We start from the raw sequence: 16,873 nt of genomic DNA, 5'->3' as shown, positions 1-16,873 counted from the left end.
ACTAGGAATCCAAAATGTCTCTATTACAGTAACTCAATTTTAGAGCCACAAACCCACCGCTATGTAAGAAAAGAGGAAGAGCTCAAATGTAAGCCAAGAAACCACCATTTCTTTAACAAAAATGCAGCACATAAGAAATTCTATCTAGGGGCACCTGGGTGGCTCAGTTGGTTAAGCGTCTGACTTTGGCTCAGGTCATGATCTCATGGCTCATGAGTTTAAGCCCTGCGTCGGGCTCTGTGTTGACAGCTCAGAGCCTGGAGCCTGCTTCAGATTCTATGTGTCTGTCTGTCTCTCTCTCTCTCTCTCTCTCTCTCTCTGGGCCTCCCCTGCTTGTGCATTCACGCTCTCTCTCCCTCTCAAATATTTAAAAAAAAAAAAAAAAAAAGAAAGAAAGAAATTCTATCTAATTGCTTGAAAGTGCTTCCACACTGGACAAGCCAATCCTTACGGTAACTTCACCACTGGGTTTTCCTACCTCCCGTCCATCTTGCCCCTCGGGACACACTCCAGGAACCCGTCCGTGTGGACTCACTGGCTGCTTACGACAGGTAAGCTCACCTGGACAGCATAGCTGTGTAGGCATCACTGGCGTGGCCCTGCTCCCGGCTCTTCCTCACGGCGGGGGAGATGTCCTTCCTCACTCTGACAAGGTCCTCCACCGTGTTGAAGGACAGCTTAATGTAATTTCGCTTCAAACCCACCAAGTGATTTGGCTACAAAATGAAGAGATTGTGCTCATAAGCTCAAGAGAAAAAAGACTTTATTGGGGAAAGAAAATAAAGGGAGAATGACTCAAAGGTAAACCCACGAGTGGAAGAGTCAGCAAGTCCAAAGCACCTTGTCCAACTCTACATGTGGCACCAACTATGCCACTGGACTTCTCCAGGACATACGGACAGTCACCGAAGCCCCGCCACCCGTACCCACCCCACAGGTGCTAAACTTGGCCTCCTCCCATCTCACCCATCTCGCCCCGCGTGCAGGGCAGACCCAGCCTCATTTACCCTGGAAGGGCCAAGTGGTACTCACCAAGTCCAGATCCTCTTTGGGGACAGTCTCTACTTTAGCAATTTTACCCTGAAACTTCTTGGAGAGAAAAGATGAAACTTCTCGCTCACAACCCTAAATTGAGATCAGAGTGAAAGGACTTTCTACAGTGAAATCTGTCTTCCTGGCCCGTTTCTCTAGAGGCCCCTTTAGGTTCAGTTCCAAAGCTCCCCATAACATGAGGCTCAGGTCGTGTGACCTGACTCTACTAACCACACTTACCTTTCTGGTTGCAATGTAGAAATATGGCTTGTAGGGCAAGGCCACCTGCGAAAGCCACCGACCATTGAGAGGCAACAAGAAAGAAAAAAGGGAGACGAGTGAAGACACGCTGTTTGCTATTATACTCGTGAGCAGCCTGGATCCAATGCACCCTTACCCTTGACACCTCTTAAAAGATGCTGCAGGGGCACCTGGGTGGCTCAGTCAGTTGAGCTTCCGACTTCAGCTCAGGTCATGATCTCAGGGTCGGTGAGTTTGAGCCCCGCGTCGGGCTCTGTGCTGACAGCTCAGAGCCTGGAGCCTGCTTCAGACTCTGTGTCTCCCTCTCTCTCTGACCCTCCCCCATTCATGCTCTGTCTCTGTCTCAAAAATAAATAAATATTTTTAAAAAACTAAAAAAAAAAAAAGGTGCTGCAGCAGGAAATTAAGAGCTGCACATATGGCAGGGGCAAAAGTCTGAGACAGACAACACTGCTCTTTCAGTCTGTCCAAGCTGGCTCCTCTTATGACATCCTAAATGGTGACCCATGTGGCTCCAAGGGACCCGTGTCCCTGACACCTCCCAACCCCCTCTCCTCACAGCTACCACTTTGGACCCAGCTACACCTCATCACTTGAGTGGGTTTTAGCTTCTTGGGGTTCAGGGGCTTACCTTAAATCTGCTCCCGTCATCTTGAATAAAGTAGTAATCCACCGCACTGACCAGGCGTTTATCTTCATCTAAAATCTCGGTCTACGAGAGAACCAGCCAGCACAGGCACCTTACCCGCTGCACAGTCCAAGACCCCTCTTGCTTTTCACTCTCTGGGAAACTGAGCACAAAAACAAACCCTTTCTCCCTGCCCCGCCCCCGCATAAACATCCCGCAGCCCCATTCACAAGAACTGCATCGCGACACCTTTCAAATGAGGATGTCTCTCAATCCCGCCCTCGTCCCTGAAAACTTCATTCTTATAGGTTAACAGGGACACCCTTCACCCTGGTCTTCCCAGTAGCCCCTACACGACCCAGCGGTGTAGGAGAGCTACAAACAGTGCCGTCTCCACCTGTATCCCCCACTCTGCCAAGGCCTAGGCTGCTCCGAGGGGTGCAGCTGCCCTCCTGAGCGGGACGAGGACCGAGAAAAAGCCCAGGCGCTTACAGGGTGCATGTTGATGAGCCAGCCCGTCTTCTCACCAGGCTCCTTGAGTCTCTCAAAACCAAACCGCAAGTCCATCTTATCTGTCCACTGACTGCGCTCCAGGCGCTTAAGTGCCGAGACAGAGGAAGAGGGGCCATCGTCCCTGAATGAAAGGAGGGAAATTCGTCTTCAGCAATCATGACGCCATCTATTCCCACAACCCTCCGCCCACCCAGTGTAACCATTTTGTTTTTAAATTTTTTTTTTTCAACGTTTATTTATTTTTGGGACAGAGAGAGACAGAGCATGAACGGGGGAGGGGCAGAGAGAGAGGGAGACACAGAATCGGAAACAGGCTCCAGGCTCCGAGCCATCAGCCCAGAGCCCGACGCGGGGCTCGAACTCCCGGATGGCGAGATCGTGACCTGGCTGAAGTCGGACGCTCAACCGACTGCGCCACCCAGGCGCCCCTCAGTGTAACCATTTTGGATGTGACACAGGAGATGCATCCCCCAAAACACCTCCCATGTGGCAAAACAACTCACGAAAACAACATATGTCATGGGAAACACGACAGGCCGGATCCCCAAAACATGCTGGACTCTGTAACCAGAGCACTAATAAAAACAATCGTGGGGCGCCTGAGGGGGCTCAGTGGTTGAGCGTCCAACTTTGTCTCAAGTCATGATCTCATGGTTTGTGAGTGTGAGCCCCGCATCGGGTTCTCTGCTGGCAGCACAGAGCCTGCTTCAGATCCTCTCTACCCCTCCCCCACTCTCTCTCTTTAAAAAAATAAACTAGGGGCGCCTGGGTGGCACAGTCGGTTGAGCGTCCGACTTCAGCCAGGTCACGATCTCGCGGTCCGTGAGTTCGAGCGCCGCGTCAGGCTCTGGGCTGACGGCTCGGAGCCTGGAGCCTGTTTCCGATTCTGTGTCTCCCTCTCTCTCTGCCCCTCCCCCGTTCATGCTCTGTCTCTGTCCCAAAAATAAATAAAAAACGTTGAAAAAAAAACTTAAAAAAAAAAAACTTAAAAAAAAAACAATCGTGACTGGACACTGCTGCCTTATGGGATACTAAAAATGCACGAAGTCCAGCATTGCGCTCCTGGGCATTTACCCCGGAGAAATGAAACTCACATTCACACACACACTTGTGCGTGACCGTGCCTAGCAGCTCACTCATGATAACCCAAAGTGGAAACCACCCAGGGACTCCTTAACAGGTGAGTCATCAACCTAGGCTATATCCTTCCCATGCAATACTATTGGCCAATAAGAAGGAACAAACTTACCCATCAAGGGTACTATTCAGAGTGAAAAAAGCCGACTCTCTAAAATTACACACTTCACAATTCCACTGAGATAGCATCCCTGGAGTAAAATCAGAGTGGACAACAAGAGTAGTGGCTGGCATGGATGAGGAAGAGGGAGGAGCGGAGGCGGCTGTGGCCACAAAAGGGCAGCAGGAGGGATCCGTGGGCTAGAACTGTTCTGCGCCTTGATTGTGGTGGTGGTCACATACGATGTGCACACACACGAGTAAACACACACACACACACACACACACACACACACACACACACACACGAGTGTCTATGCACTGCATGCACGTCAATCTCCTGGTTGCAACCTTGTGCTTTAGCAACTAAGATGTTACCCCGGGGGTGAAACTTATGGCTTATGGGTGCATGCGATCTGTGTGTCATTTCTTACAACTGCTTGCGAATCTACAATTAACTCAAAAAGCTGTTTCTTTGTATTTTTATTTTTAAAATGACCGTTCTGAAATTTATTAGTCTGTAAAGTGAAATCAACGTTATCCACCACAACAATGAGCCCGCAAAGCCGGCAGCGCAGTACACAAGAAACCAAGAGTCCTGATGACCGATCTGGCCTGGATTCTAGTTCTGCCAAAATCGAGCGTGACAATTAAGTCATATGATGCACGTGATGTATACAGTGGGTGCTCAATAAACAGCACTTGGGATACTCATCAAAGGTCAACACAAATACAAGGGAGTATGTCTCTCGTCTGTAAGGGAAGATCCTACGCTAGCGGCGCTCGCTGAAAGCAAACACTCGAACGACCCACTCCGTCCACGCGGAGAGCCGGGGAAGCGCTCCGGGAACTCGGCCCGCGCCCCGCGCCCGCTCAGCCTCCGCGCTGCCCCCCCCCCCCACCTCCGCACCCCCCGCGCCCGCAAGGCCTCCGTCTGCACCAGTCGGGAGCGGAGCGAGGGGCGCGCACACGCCGCGGTCTGCACGAAGCCGTCCCCCACCGGCCCGCGTTACAAACCCAGGGAGGCGGCCCCACCTGCTGCGCCGCCACGTCGCCAAACCACAGACGTTCCCACACAGACCTCGGAGCGAAGCGCACGGAAACCCAGTGCGAGCCCGGGACCGACGCGCCGCACCGAGCCGTCCTGAGCGGGGCCGCCGCGGCCGCGCGCCCCAAACGCCCGCCGCCCACCCGCCCGGACGGCCCGGCGCCCCTCACCGGCTGGCCTCGCCGTCCGCGCCCGGTTCCGCGCGCCGCCGCCCGCTGTTCCTGAGAACCATCGCGCCGCGCTCGCACCGCCCCGGCTCTCCCGGAGAAATTTGGCGCGCTCCCCCCAACTCTCGCGAGAGACCGGAAGCGCCCGCCGCTCCCTCAGGGGGCTCGCCCCGCCCCGCCCCGCCCCACCGAGCTCCAATGGCCACGGCCGCCCGAGGGGTGGCGGCCAGATAGGGACTCAGGGAAAAGTGTGCGGAGGCGGTCGCCGCGCAAGGCGGGGTCTGTCCCGGGCCGCGCTGCGTGCCGCGGCGGGGCGGGAAATGTCAGGCCGTCCCCGCCTGGTGCGGGGTCGTGGGGCCCCGGAGGGCGCGGAGCGCGGGAGGCGATGGCGTCGGCGGCGTCGAAGCTGCGGGCGGAGGCCGGGCTCGGGGCGCTCCCGCAGCGGGCGCTCGTCCAGTACCTGCGCCTTCTGCGGCTCTACCCTGTGCTCACCAAGGCGGCCACCAGGTCGGCGCGCAACGGCCGCGGAGGGGACGGGACCGGGCGGGGGGCGGCCCGGAGCTCGGCCGGCCTCGGGGACCCAGCCACGTAGATGCATCCTGTGCAGGGATTTGAGTGCGAAAGGCAAAATGTCCGGGTGTCAAAATGACCTCCCAAAGGCCTTCAGTTAGCCCGAGAGCTCAGCATAGGCGGCTTGGTGCATTCGGTCCTCACAAGTAGTTACCAGGGGCCAGACCGAAGGAAGGCACAAAGCGAAGGGCTCCAGGCAGACCTCCTGCCCTGGACGTGACCTCCTGCCCTGGAGGTGACCTCCGGCCCAGCTTCTCCGCGGGCGGTCGAAGCCTGACCTGCGCTTGTTCTGAGGTTAGAGTGGCTCAGGCGCGACGTGTTAAGATTTGTTTTTTTAGTCAGCTTTGCATTGGGCAGAAAGGTGACAACCCCCCTCCGCACTCCCCCCTCCCCCGTCTGCTGGTCAGTTGCACCCTTTGATTTGGGGTACTGAACTTTTTATGAGACGTCGTCCTCCTCCATTACTTTAATTACTTAATTTTATAAGTTTGTCCGCTTTTGTTAAAGCCAGCTTTTCACAAGTAGGTACAGCACGCTTCCTGCGTGTCAGGCATCAGCAGCAATCAAGAGGGTAGGGACCCTCGAAGGCGTTTCTATTCTAGAGAAAGAGTAGAGGAGAAACAGATGAAGTGGTCGGGGAAGGTGACATTTGAACAGGAGGCCTGAATGAAGGGAGGGAACGGAGGGGAGCCAAACCTCCCTGGGCAGAGGGTACTTCAGGTGCAAAGATCCCGAGGGAGGAGCAAGCTAATAATGGAGGGGCGGAAGGAAGACTGTGTTGCTGGAGAAATGAAAAGCCGAGAAAGGACGCAGAGGAGAAGGAGGTAGCCAAGGATCAGCTCAAGAAGGTGCTTATCACCCATACAAAGAATTTTGACATTTTTAGCCCACAGAGCTTATCAGAAGGTAGCTGTAGACCAAGCCTTGGAGCAACCGGGCCTGTCTCCACCTCTCTATGGACATTTCTGTTGTGATCACTGTAGTTTACATGCGGGTGTAAGAAAGAATACGGGGAGATCCCTCGCACACTTTGCCCAGTTCCCCCCACGGGTAACATTTTGTAAAAGTGTAGTACGTTATCACAGCCAGGCACTGGCACAGACACAGTCCACGGATCAGATTTTCCTGGCTTTCGTTCTGCTATGCCCACCTTTTGACATAGGGACCTTACACTGGGGCTGCCTTAAAAACCTGCTTTAGGGGCGCCTGGGTGGCGCAGTCGGTTAAGCGTCCGACTTCAGCCAGGTCACGATCTCGCGGTCCGGGAGTTCACGATCTCGCGAGATCTCGCGTGATCTCGCGTGAGTTCGAGCCCCGCGTCGGGCTCTGGGCTGATGGCTCGGAGCCTGGAGCCTGTTTCCGACTCTGTGTCTCCCTCTCTCTCTGCCCCTCCCCCGTTCATGCTCTGTCTCTCTCTGTCCCAAAAATAAATAAAAACGTTGAAAAAAAATAAAAAAAAAAAAAAAAACCTGCTTTAGGGGCACCTGGGTGGCTCAGTCGAGCGTCAGATTCTTGATTTCAGCTCGGGTCATGATCCCAAGGGTCGTGGGATTGAGCCCTGCGCCAGGCTCCGTGCAGAGCGTGGAGCCTGCTTGGGATTCTCTCTCTCTCCCTTTGCCCCTCTCCACCACTTGCGCTCTCTCTAAAAAAATAAAAAATTAAAACTAAAAACCTGCTTTAAAAAGGACTCCTCTCTACCCACCCCACCATGATCTCAGAACAGCCACGCTAAGCACATGCAGGAATGGCCCCCCTCTTGCTGGTTGCCCCCGTTTTCTGATGACATCTCTGTCCACAGTGGCATTTTGTCAGCACTTGGGAACTTCCTGGCCCAGATGATGGCGAAGCAGCGGAAAAAAGAAAACTCCCAAAAGCTAGATGTCAGTGGGCCTCTCAGATACGCCATTTATGGGTGAGTTTCACAAAGGGGCTGATCTAACCAGCAGCAGACTAACCATGACAAAGCTAGGGTATCAAGACCAAGTCTCTGAAATAACCTAATTTTGAGAAATAATTTTTAAAAAGCGTTGAAGTAATCATGGGGAAAAAGTCAGAATGATGATAACATTAACTTGTTTTATGGTTTTCATTTTGAATCGCATGAGTGGGGGCGGCTGTCCTCATTGGGCCGAGAGATCTGAGGGCAGATAATTCACTTGAACCTAAATTAGACTTCAAGACACAAAGACGGTGAAAGAGGAAAACTACTCAAATATGGCCAGTTGTTTCTGTTATTTTCATAGCTTAAACAACCAGAAAATAAATACTTAGGAATCCTGAAAAATGTCCAGTTTCGGAATCACTTTTGGAACTGCAAAGAACACAGAGATTCAGGAGTTTTACCCAATTAAATCCACATCACGTTCTCTGGCCAACAATAGTGTTTGTATAGATGGATTATTTTGAAGTCGTGTTTTGTTTTTGATCTAAAACTCACAAATATCCCTTCGTCTTCGGAAGCCCGCTGGTTGCAGCCACCACAGCTGTCCTGTAATGTAGATAAAGAGAAGCCATAATCCTCCTGGAGGGAAGGAGGGAGTCAGGATCACCTGAGAGGCCTCACCCACTCACGGTTTATGGCGTTGACTTCCATTCCCTCTCACTGAGGACCTGCTCCTGCTCCCGGCCACATAACCTGTGGCAGGACAGGAAGCCACAGCTGAGAACCACTTGTTTAAGGACTTCAGAGTCAAAAATGGGAAGACCCTTAGGTCCCTACCCCCCATTTTATTGCTGAATTTTACGGAACTGTGGATGTGTTTTACCAGCAGATGGCGTGGCTGGGTTCAGTTCTGTCCCAAGCGTTCTACACTTGGGAATGCACAGTAGCAGGACAGACAAGCCAGTGCCCAGCACCAGGCTTCACGCTTGCTAACTACCCAACAGGGTTTGCTGAGAAGCTCTAATACCAGGGGTGCCCCCACTTACTTACTACTGAGCACCTCCTCTGAGCCAGGCCATGTTCTAGGCGCTGTCGACACAGCAGTGATGAGACAGACACAATCCGTCTTGTGACGCGTACCTGTAGCAGGGCGAAGAGGGCACCACGTGACGAAACAAATGAGATGAGGACATGTAGTGATAAATGCTATGAAGGCAGTGAAACAGGACCTGGAGTTGAGAGTGGCTGAGACAGCAGCTGGTGCGTTGTCCAGAACAATCAGGAGGTCTCCAAGCTGACAGTGTTGAGAAGGAGCTGGCCGCGTGAAGATTGATGGGGGATCTGGTCTATCAGGGACAAAAGACAATGCTTGAAGCAGATTCAAAGAAAGCCTGTTTTCTAGAAAGACCACACATACCTGTGTGGTCAGGGATGGGGGGCCCAGGGAGCAGGGCTTAGGACCTGGGGTTGGGGGGTGAAGCTGGACCCAAGAAGGACACATCCAGGAAATGGCAGTCCTGCTCACCCCCGCTGCGGGACCTCAGGTTCTTCTTCACAGGGCCACTGAGTCACTTCTTCTACCTCTTCATGGAGCACTGGATCCCTTCTGAGGTCCCCTGGGCTGGGGTCAAGAGGCTCCTCCTGGACCGCCTCCTCTTTGCACCGGCCTTCCTGTTGTTGTTTCTCCTCGTCATGAACTTCCTGGAGGTTGGTCGCTGCCATAGTACTTGCGATAGCTCTTTGCGGGGCACAGCGATTCTTGACCTGGCATCCGTGGGTGGAATTCAGAGGGTCTGTGAACTTTCCAGCACACCAAAATTGAAACTTCTCTCTCTTGTTTTTATGAATGTCAGACACAAACCCCAGTCATATTGGCGGTACCTGTCGGTCCGCAGTAAGAAATCACGGAGGTCTTGATATCACACATCCCAAAATATCTTTTATGTTTCTGGACCCCCTGCACCTGCCTTCAAGTCTTGTCACTGAATGTGTTAAGGAAGCACACATACTGGGCTATCATAAGATTCTTTTAAAAAAAAAAATTTTTTTTTAACGTTTATTTATTTTTGAGACAGAGACAGAGCACGAACGGGGGAGGGTCAGAGAGAGTGAGACACAGAATTTGAAACAGGCTCCAGGCTCTGAGCTGTCAGCACAGAGCCCGACGCGGGGCTCGAACTCGCAGACTGCGAAATCATGACCCGAGCCAAAGTCGGCCGCTTAACCGACTGAGCCACCCAGGCGCCCCAATAAGATTCTTTTCTGAATATTTTGGTAGCTGTATTCAGTATAGTTCCCTGGTAATCTTATATATGTTATATAAACAGGATTCTGAGAAGGGGGTCTATGGGACTCACGACACAGAAGTTTCAGGCCCCTAATGGTATCGCAGAAGCCTGTGCTAATTCAGTGCCTGAACATCATAAGTGCTCTGAAGAGGCTAACAGACCAGCATAGACTGAAAACCTCACAACTCACCGCAGGAGAGGTGTGTTCACGCAAATCACTAGGCATGTCTGTTCTAACGTGCCCAGCCTAAGACCCTTCCCAGTTCACTACACCTCCAGCCTCTCACCATCTCTCTGTCCACTGTGTGCCTGAGATGTGTCCTGTTCTGCCCTGAAAGTAATCGTTCCAACCAATCACATTCTGCCCTGAAAGTAATCGTTCCAGCCAATCACAGCAGGCAAATGCTTCTGCAGGTTTTATTTTGAAGCAGCATCTTGAGGTCTTGTTACTGAGGAGAATGCCCCTGTGGCCAAAAGTGATCCTTGCGTGGGAAGCAGGAAAGATGCATAACCTCAACCATGATTGCTAGTAAGTCCTTGATAGTAAGAAGAAGTGTTCGGGAAGCCGTGAGAAAACCTGAGGTAGGAAGCAAAGGATACCCACATTAGAAGTGAAGGTACAGGAGTGTCTCTTTTTTTCCTTCTAGCTGCGAAAGGAATATATTTTTCATTAATAGACAAAAACCCTAAATCCACGTATCGTATGTTACCAAGGTGTGTAAAGCGCCCAACATAAATGCCTTGTGTTGGACCGCGTTATACCACACACACGATAGAGGCTTCTGCATCTGCATTAAAAAATTTTTTTTAATTTGAATATAGGTGACCCACAATGTTATGTTAGTTTCAGGTGTGCAGCACAGTGACTCAACTTCTCAATACATTACACCATGCTCACCGCAAGTGTCAGCATACGACTCTGTTAAAATATCGCTTTCTCTCTTCCCTGCACTGTGCCGACATCTAGCATTTCTTGATCACAGACATCATGTTTGGACCACACAGTGTTTGCTAGTCCACCATATGTCCGTCCCTTATCCAAAAAGGCTGTCCTCAACGTGTCCTCCCTGCGGTGGTACAGAGTAATACAAACGGCGGACATCTATGAGCACTTGTTCCAAGCCCTGCGTTGAGCCCTTCGTGTCATTTGAGCCACAAGGCAACCCCATTTTACAGATGAGAAAGCTGAGGCCCATGGCTTAAGTTCTCATAACTTACGAGCCCTTGAATCGAGTCAGACCCAGGCTTTGTGACCCCAGAGCTTCTTCCTCCTCCACGTGAGGTTTGTTTCCCCACATTCTTGACAATCATGGTTATATTTTTCTTTTAAATAGTTTGCAGGTTGATATGTAAAAACAACATATACATCTTTATAAGGTTGAATATCTTTTTATACACCTCCTATGTTCTATGAACTTTGCTTATTTTCTATCAGTGTTGGCTTTTTCTCACTGATTGTGTGTTTGTATATATTAAGGAGATCAATCCTTTGCCAGATACAAATTGCAGATATTTTCCCCATTTTTTAGGTGTTTGTCTTTTTTTTTTTTAAATGTTTATTTTTGAGAGAGAGACAGACAGACAGCATGAGCAGGGAAGGAGCAAAGGGAGAGGGAGACACTGAATCCGAAGCAGGTTCCAGGCTCTGAGCTGTCAGCACAGAGCCCAACGTGGGGCTCGAATTCATGAGCCATGAGATCATGACCTGAGCTGAAGTCAGACGCTTAACCGACTGAGCCACCCAGGTGCTCCTAGGTGTTTATCTTTTAACTTCATATAAAGTTAAACATTTGAAGTTACAAAAATAGTTCATTTATAGTGTGTTTCTCCATGCAGGAGTTTAAAAAATTCATGTATTCAAATATGTGATTCTTTTTCTTTGTGGGTTTCTTTAAAGGAAGATACTGGAAATATTCTCTTAAACTTTGTTCTTTTACTCTTATGATATTATGTGCATTTTGACAAATGCAAACATAATAGAAATATTCTATATTTTCCTCCAGTATTCTTATTTTTTTAATTATATGTGGGAGATACACTTGGCTTGTTTCTTCCACTTCAATTGCAAATTATCTCATTGCCACGAACAGCCAGGCCATAAATAGCAGCTCTGGTGCCCGCTGCCAGCAGTACGGGTCACACCACTTAATCAGCTCTGCGAGGAGCCATGAGGGTCTGTGCGGGCAGTGGGCACAGGATGAGCCAAGGGGAGTCTCACCGTCGGCTTTCTGACCAGGTGACTGGCTCCTGATCCCTGCGGTGCTAATGAGACACACAGATGTGCTGTCTCTATACAAATGGAACAAAATGCACAGTTTTCAAAACCATCGTGTTAGGGTTTGGGGCCCTCCAGACCGTGGCACCCCCGCTTCAGTTCTGAGGGCAGTGGTGATCACTTACTGTCCACACTCCCCTCCTTTCCAGGGGAGAGACGCAGCTGCTCTCTCTGTCCAGATAAGAAGAAGCTTCTGGCCGGCGCTGCGCATGAACTGGAGAGTCTGGACCCCAGTGCAGTTCATCAACATCAACTACGTCCCTCTGCAGGTGAGGGCCAGCTGGCACCATGCGGAGCCTGAGGGGGCCTCATCCTCCACCAGCCTTGTTCCTTCTTGGAACGATTGGTGGTTTTCTCTCCGCGCAGAATCATTAGCAGCTTTGGATGTGGACGGGCGAAGCGTGTGCCCACACCTCATCCCTTGGTCCCAGAAACATTTCTGAAAAGCCTCCAGTCCAGGACAGCTCGAGTTTTCCAGGGGTGCAGCGTTGCCAGTGCCTGGCCCCGTGGGTCACAGCTGGGCTTGTGTGCGGGAGCCGAGCGGTGGCCGTGCCCAGCAGGGTGTGGGGCAGAGGCGAGTCCGGCCTTACCTGCCCTGACATCAGCGTGCGCCTGAGCCCTGAGCGGCAAGCGGCAGGCAGGACCCTGGGGACAGGGATGCTGTCGGGGCGCCGCGCACCAGGTTCAGCCCTTCTGGGCACCGGGGGTCGCGGCCCGAGGCAGGCTGCTGAAACTGGGCCTCCACTCTGAGCACGGTGGGAGCCTGGAGGGGCTCTAAGCTGCAGGAAGAGCTCACCAGGGCAAGGCTGAGGGGCCCGCCGTCCTGCGCCGTCTTTACACACCAAGGACAGCCCACCTGTGTCCAGCCCCAAGACCACGCCCAGGGCTAGAGATCTGGAGGCGGGGCTTGGCACAGCGTCTGCTGACGGCCGTGGGTGTATTACAGCCTCAGAGCAAGGATTTGCAACTGCATCTTAGGAATCCACTGCAGCCTTCCTTCGCTCCCTCCCTCCCGTGAGGGACACGCAGGGCAAGCTCTCACCCACCAACAAAACGCAGCAACACTCAGGCCACGTTTCTGTCCGGGGAAGCCCTGTAAAGACCCAGTGCCTGGGGTTTGGGGGAGAGCTAGTCACATAGGCACCCTCTGCCTGGTGCTTACCAGAATTCCAGACTCCCAGAAGGAGAGTGAGTGCTCAGCAGAACTGCTTTGTTTTAGCGAGCAGTCTAAGCACAGAGGCCATTCTTATCCGTTGGGGAAAGGTAGGAACCCACAGGAACTCTGAGTTCCCAGAGCCCAGGCAAGGGCTAGCCACTCTGACAGGCCTTTCCAAGGAGAGCAGCCTCAAGCTTTTTTTGCACACCATTTAAGTAACCTACTTGGTTTCCCCCTGCTTTAGAAAGGAGAGACAGACCTGAGGCAGAACCCCCTGGAGCAGAGCTCCATTGCAAGGATGGGAAGAGGGAGGGAGGTGCAGGCCGGGTGGTCACTCACACACACACATACACACACACACACACACACACACACACACCAAGGAGTAGCAGAAAACCAGAAGGTGGCAGTGACACAACCACAGTCACTGCAGGGAGTTAAAGGAAAATGAAAATCAGTTAGTTTCATTGACTTTAACAACAATCCTCATCAGTGACCTTCCCAGGAGCAATTTCAGTGGCTCCGTGAGGGCTGAAGCCAGACTGCTGTGAATTGAGCAGTGGGTGGGGAAGTAGAAAAGAAATCGTTAAGTCTGCGAAGTTCTCTCAAGAAGTGTGTGACGAGGTGGGGAGAAGTGATAGGAGAGGGTCTCTGAAGCTTGGAGAGGCGATATTCTACCCTAAAGAGGGTGCAGGGGGTTGGGACACAGGCAGAGGGATGCTTTGGACAGAGGCTCTTTACTAAGACAAGAGGGTGGTGCCTGTTCACTGGTGACCTCCCATCCATACCTCTTTCCCTGGGGAAGGCAGAGGCCAGGGCGGGGCCACACTGAGGCAAAAGGAGGTAGGATGGGTACTTCGAGGGGAGAGGAGGGGCAAACCTGTAGAGGACGGCAGAGGGAGCCGACTGGAGCCCCTCGTGTGCGTGGACCTAGGGCCCCAGGGTGGCAGGGGAGCAGGGAGAATGGAGCTTTGCCAAGGAGTATAACCAAGGAACAGGAAGGGAAGGCAATGAGGGCTTTGGGCCTTGTATTCTAATGTATGTAGCAAAGGAAATAGACACAGAAAGGCAGAAGGGCTGAGGATGTGAAGGGGTCTGTGGATGGGAGAGTAGGAGAGCCTGGAAAATGGAACCCTTCTGGGGACCCTGGGGACAGAGCGCCAGGAGGCTGTGGTCACGGTTTCCATTTGAGGTGGTCGCAGGCAAGTGCCTCAGGGGCAGTGAAGCTTATTAAGCAAATACTGAGCACCTACTGTATGCCCCACTGTTCTAAACTCTAGGGGTACAGTGATTAACAAGACAGACCAGACCGCGACTTTCATGGAGCTTATATGCCAGGGAGACTCCCTGACTAAAGGCATTTCAGGTGGGAGTACATCCATGAGAGCATCAAAGCAGGGTAATGGCTTGGGGTGGGGGGGCTGGCGGCCACCAGTGGGCTGGGTGAGGCCACCACTTGACCAGTCCTGGGCTGGGAAGCTAAGCCAGGAGCTAGTGCTCAGCGAAGGAGGATGTGGGACAGTTCTCGTCAGTTTCCCCTCCTGGCCTGTAACATGGTTAGGCAGAGTCCCGCTCACCCCTCCAGCACGGTGCTCAGTACAAAGTAAGGCTCGGTGAATACAGTAGTAGGCGGATGGGCTCAGTCCTGGGGGATGGGTGCCTGGGAAGCGCAGTCAGGACTTCGCTCACTGTGGCCTGTGTTCGCTTTGGCAGTTCCGGGTGCTTGTTGCCAACCTGGTGTCTCTGTTCTGGTACATCTACCTGGCCTCTCTGGGGAAGTGAAGATGGCCTGGAGTGAACACACCCAGCTGTGTAGGGACACACCTGCCTAGGGTGAGAGAGCACAAACCACCTGGTCAAGACTGTAGCTGACTCCAGATCACGTGGTTCAAGATGGCGAAACAATCTGTTAATGTAAGAATCTCGTGTTTTAAAAAGGTAGAAACTGTCTTCAGGTGATGCTGCCTCAGAGTCGTAGAATGCAGTAGCAATGATTGCACTTGTCACCCTGAATTGAGTTAGGACAACAATAAACTATAATGTAGCCTTTTCCGTGATTTCTCAGAATAATTGCTGTCACTTTGGAAGAAGAAATGGGTGGCTAGAGGGCTGATTTTTTTTTTTTTTACTTTAAAAAAAGTTGTGGTTAAATCTGTTCTACAACTGCTGACCTCCGTGGAGCCGTTGGAAAAGGGCCCTTCTAGAGCAGGATTTCGCCCTGCGAGAACCATATGCCACCTTTCAGTGGATTTTCTGCTCTGTTATCACTCATTCGTTAACCTTCCTTCTCACCTTTTCTCATTCTCAATATCCCATTGTTGTTTCATAGCTACAATACCCTTGGATCTTAATTTTATATTAAAAAATCTCTCTTCTGTTGCATATGCTGTTTCTATTTTCCCAGGGTTCACTTTTTTTTTTCTTTCCTTCCTGTTTTGCTCTTTCTCCCAATCAGGATTTCCCCCAAAGTCTGCTAATCATACATCAGTGTTTAAGAGTCAGAGCCACTCAGATGGTACCCTCAGTGTGGGCTGACCAATTTGGCTGGAGATGACTCATTTTCAGTAACTGAGGCCTTTTCTCTTAGACTGGTCAGTTTTCCCAGAGAGGAATTCTTTAATTTCTTGCCCAGCAGAAGGGTTGTGGTTGTAGCAGAGCATGGCATAAGCCTAGTGGCCAACATTCTTGTGGCTAACTAGAGGAAAAGAGTTAGAGGTCCTATTAGTATGTGAACTCCATAATCTCAGCTGTACTGCTGTATCTTCGTCTCCGTGGTCTGGTGTCCTCAGATCCACAGTCCTTCTGGTTTAAATCCTCCGGAATGAACGTCTTCTGCCATGATGGAGGTGAGGTATTCACCTGAGGGTACAGGTCACAGAGGGTGTGCAGACGACAGTCTCTTAAAGGCTCTTCAATCAGTCCTCCTTTGTTCAACCCTATCCCCTTCCTAAGAGGTGGGGCTACGGCTTGTAACTCCCAGATTCTTCCAGACTCACTGGACTAACTGAGCTTGTTCTTGGTTTCCCCACAATACTGGCAACTGATGCTCCATTTCTCAGGTCAAAGGTGATCTGATTCCCAACCTCCAAAATTTTGTCAACTGATCTTTTTGCTTTGTTTCTTCCTGTGGACTAATTTTTTTTCTTTCAAAATCTTTTTACTATCATTTTAGTAAGCAGCCTTCTGGAAGAAAGAGGCATGAATGTATGGTTTCAAGACACCATGTTTGTTTGTTTGTTTGTTAATTTATTTAAAATAATGTTTGAGAGAGAGAGAGCACGAATGGGGGACGGACAGAGAGAGAAGACAGGATCTGAAGCAGGCTCCAGGCTCCCAGCTGTCAGCACAGAGCCCGATGTGGGGCTTGAACCCATGAGCTGTGAGATCATGACCTGAGCCAAAGTTGGACGCTCAGTCGACTGAGCCACCCAGGCGCCCCCAAGGCACCATGTTTAAACAGAGATCTGGGTATTTCTGTGGAAGAGACGCATTCTCCAAAACCCAGAATGATTTTTTCCAACTCTTGATTTTGGCTCAGGTCGTGACCTTGAGGTCATGAGATTGAGCCCCGCATTGGGCTCTGCACTGGGTGTGAAGCTACATTGGGATTCAATCTCTCAATCTCTCTCTCTCGGCCCCTCCCCATGACACACACACACACACACACACACACACACACACACACACACACTCTCTCTCTCTTAAAATTTTTTTTTTCAACGTTTATTTATTTTTGGGACAGAGAGAGACAGAGCATGAACGGGGGAGGGGCAGAGAGAGAGGGAGACACAGAATCAGAAACAGGCTCCAGGCTCTG

At 51.4% G+C, this 16,873-nt stretch overlaps 2 protein-coding genes across 2 annotated transcripts in view; one reads left to right on the top strand and one right to left on the bottom strand.

The window, feature by feature from the left end:
* The window catches only part of POLE (DNA polymerase epsilon, catalytic subunit), a 45,578-nt gene extending 40,592 nt beyond the window's left edge, over window positions 1–4,986 (bottom strand). Inside the window, exons 1-6 of the mRNA XM_047827787.1 lie at window positions 4,889–4,986; window positions 2,414–2,555; window positions 1,925–2,005; window positions 1,273–1,317; window positions 1,033–1,125; window positions 562–716 (exon numbers count right to left, since the gene is read on the bottom strand). Of these exons, the coding sequence (XP_047683743.1) occupies window positions 562–716; window positions 1,033–1,125; window positions 1,273–1,317; window positions 1,925–2,005; window positions 2,414–2,555; window positions 4,889–4,950 (578 nt within the window). The 5' untranslated portion in view covers window positions 4,951–4,986. The remainder of the gene's footprint in view (window positions 1–561; window positions 717–1,032; window positions 1,126–1,272; window positions 1,318–1,924; window positions 2,006–2,413; window positions 2,556–4,888) is intronic.
* Window positions 4,987–5,079: 93 nt separating this feature from the next.
* On the top strand, window positions 5,080–15,580 carry PXMP2 (peroxisomal membrane protein 2). Its single transcript, XM_047828791.1, has 5 exons — window positions 5,080–5,392; window positions 7,254–7,367; window positions 8,882–9,044; window positions 12,050–12,169; window positions 14,770–15,580. The coding sequence occupies exons 1-5, from the start codon at window positions 5,271–5,273 to the stop codon at window positions 14,836–14,838; spliced, it is 588 nt and encodes a 195-aa protein (XP_047684747.1). The 5' UTR covers window positions 5,080–5,270; the 3' UTR covers window positions 14,839–15,580.
* Window positions 15,581–16,873: the final 1,293 nt, after the last annotated feature.

Source organism: Prionailurus viverrinus, chromosome D3 (genome assembly GCF_022837055.1).
Source record: "Prionailurus viverrinus isolate Anna chromosome D3, UM_Priviv_1.0, whole genome shotgun sequence".
Taxonomy (NCBI): domain Eukaryota; kingdom Metazoa; phylum Chordata; class Mammalia; order Carnivora; family Felidae; genus Prionailurus; species Prionailurus viverrinus.
The sequence above is the reverse complement of the archived record's forward strand: the minus strand, read 5'-3'. Positions and strand labels throughout refer to the sequence as shown.

Bases quoted from the DNA above. Each gene is read 5' to 3' on its own strand.
- PXMP2 (XM_047828791.1), top strand. From the start codon at position 5,271: ATGGCGTCGGCGGCGTCGAAGCTGCGGGCGGAGGCCGGGCTCGGGGCG. The intron at 7,368-8,881 runs GTGAGTTTCACA...GCGGGACCTCAG, and splicing joins CTCAGATACGCCATTTATGG to GTTCTTCTTCACAGGGCCAC. The intron at 12,170-14,769 runs GTGAGGGCCAGC...TCGCTTTGGCAG, and splicing joins TCAACTACGTCCCTCTGCAG to TTCCGGGTGCTTGTTGCCAA.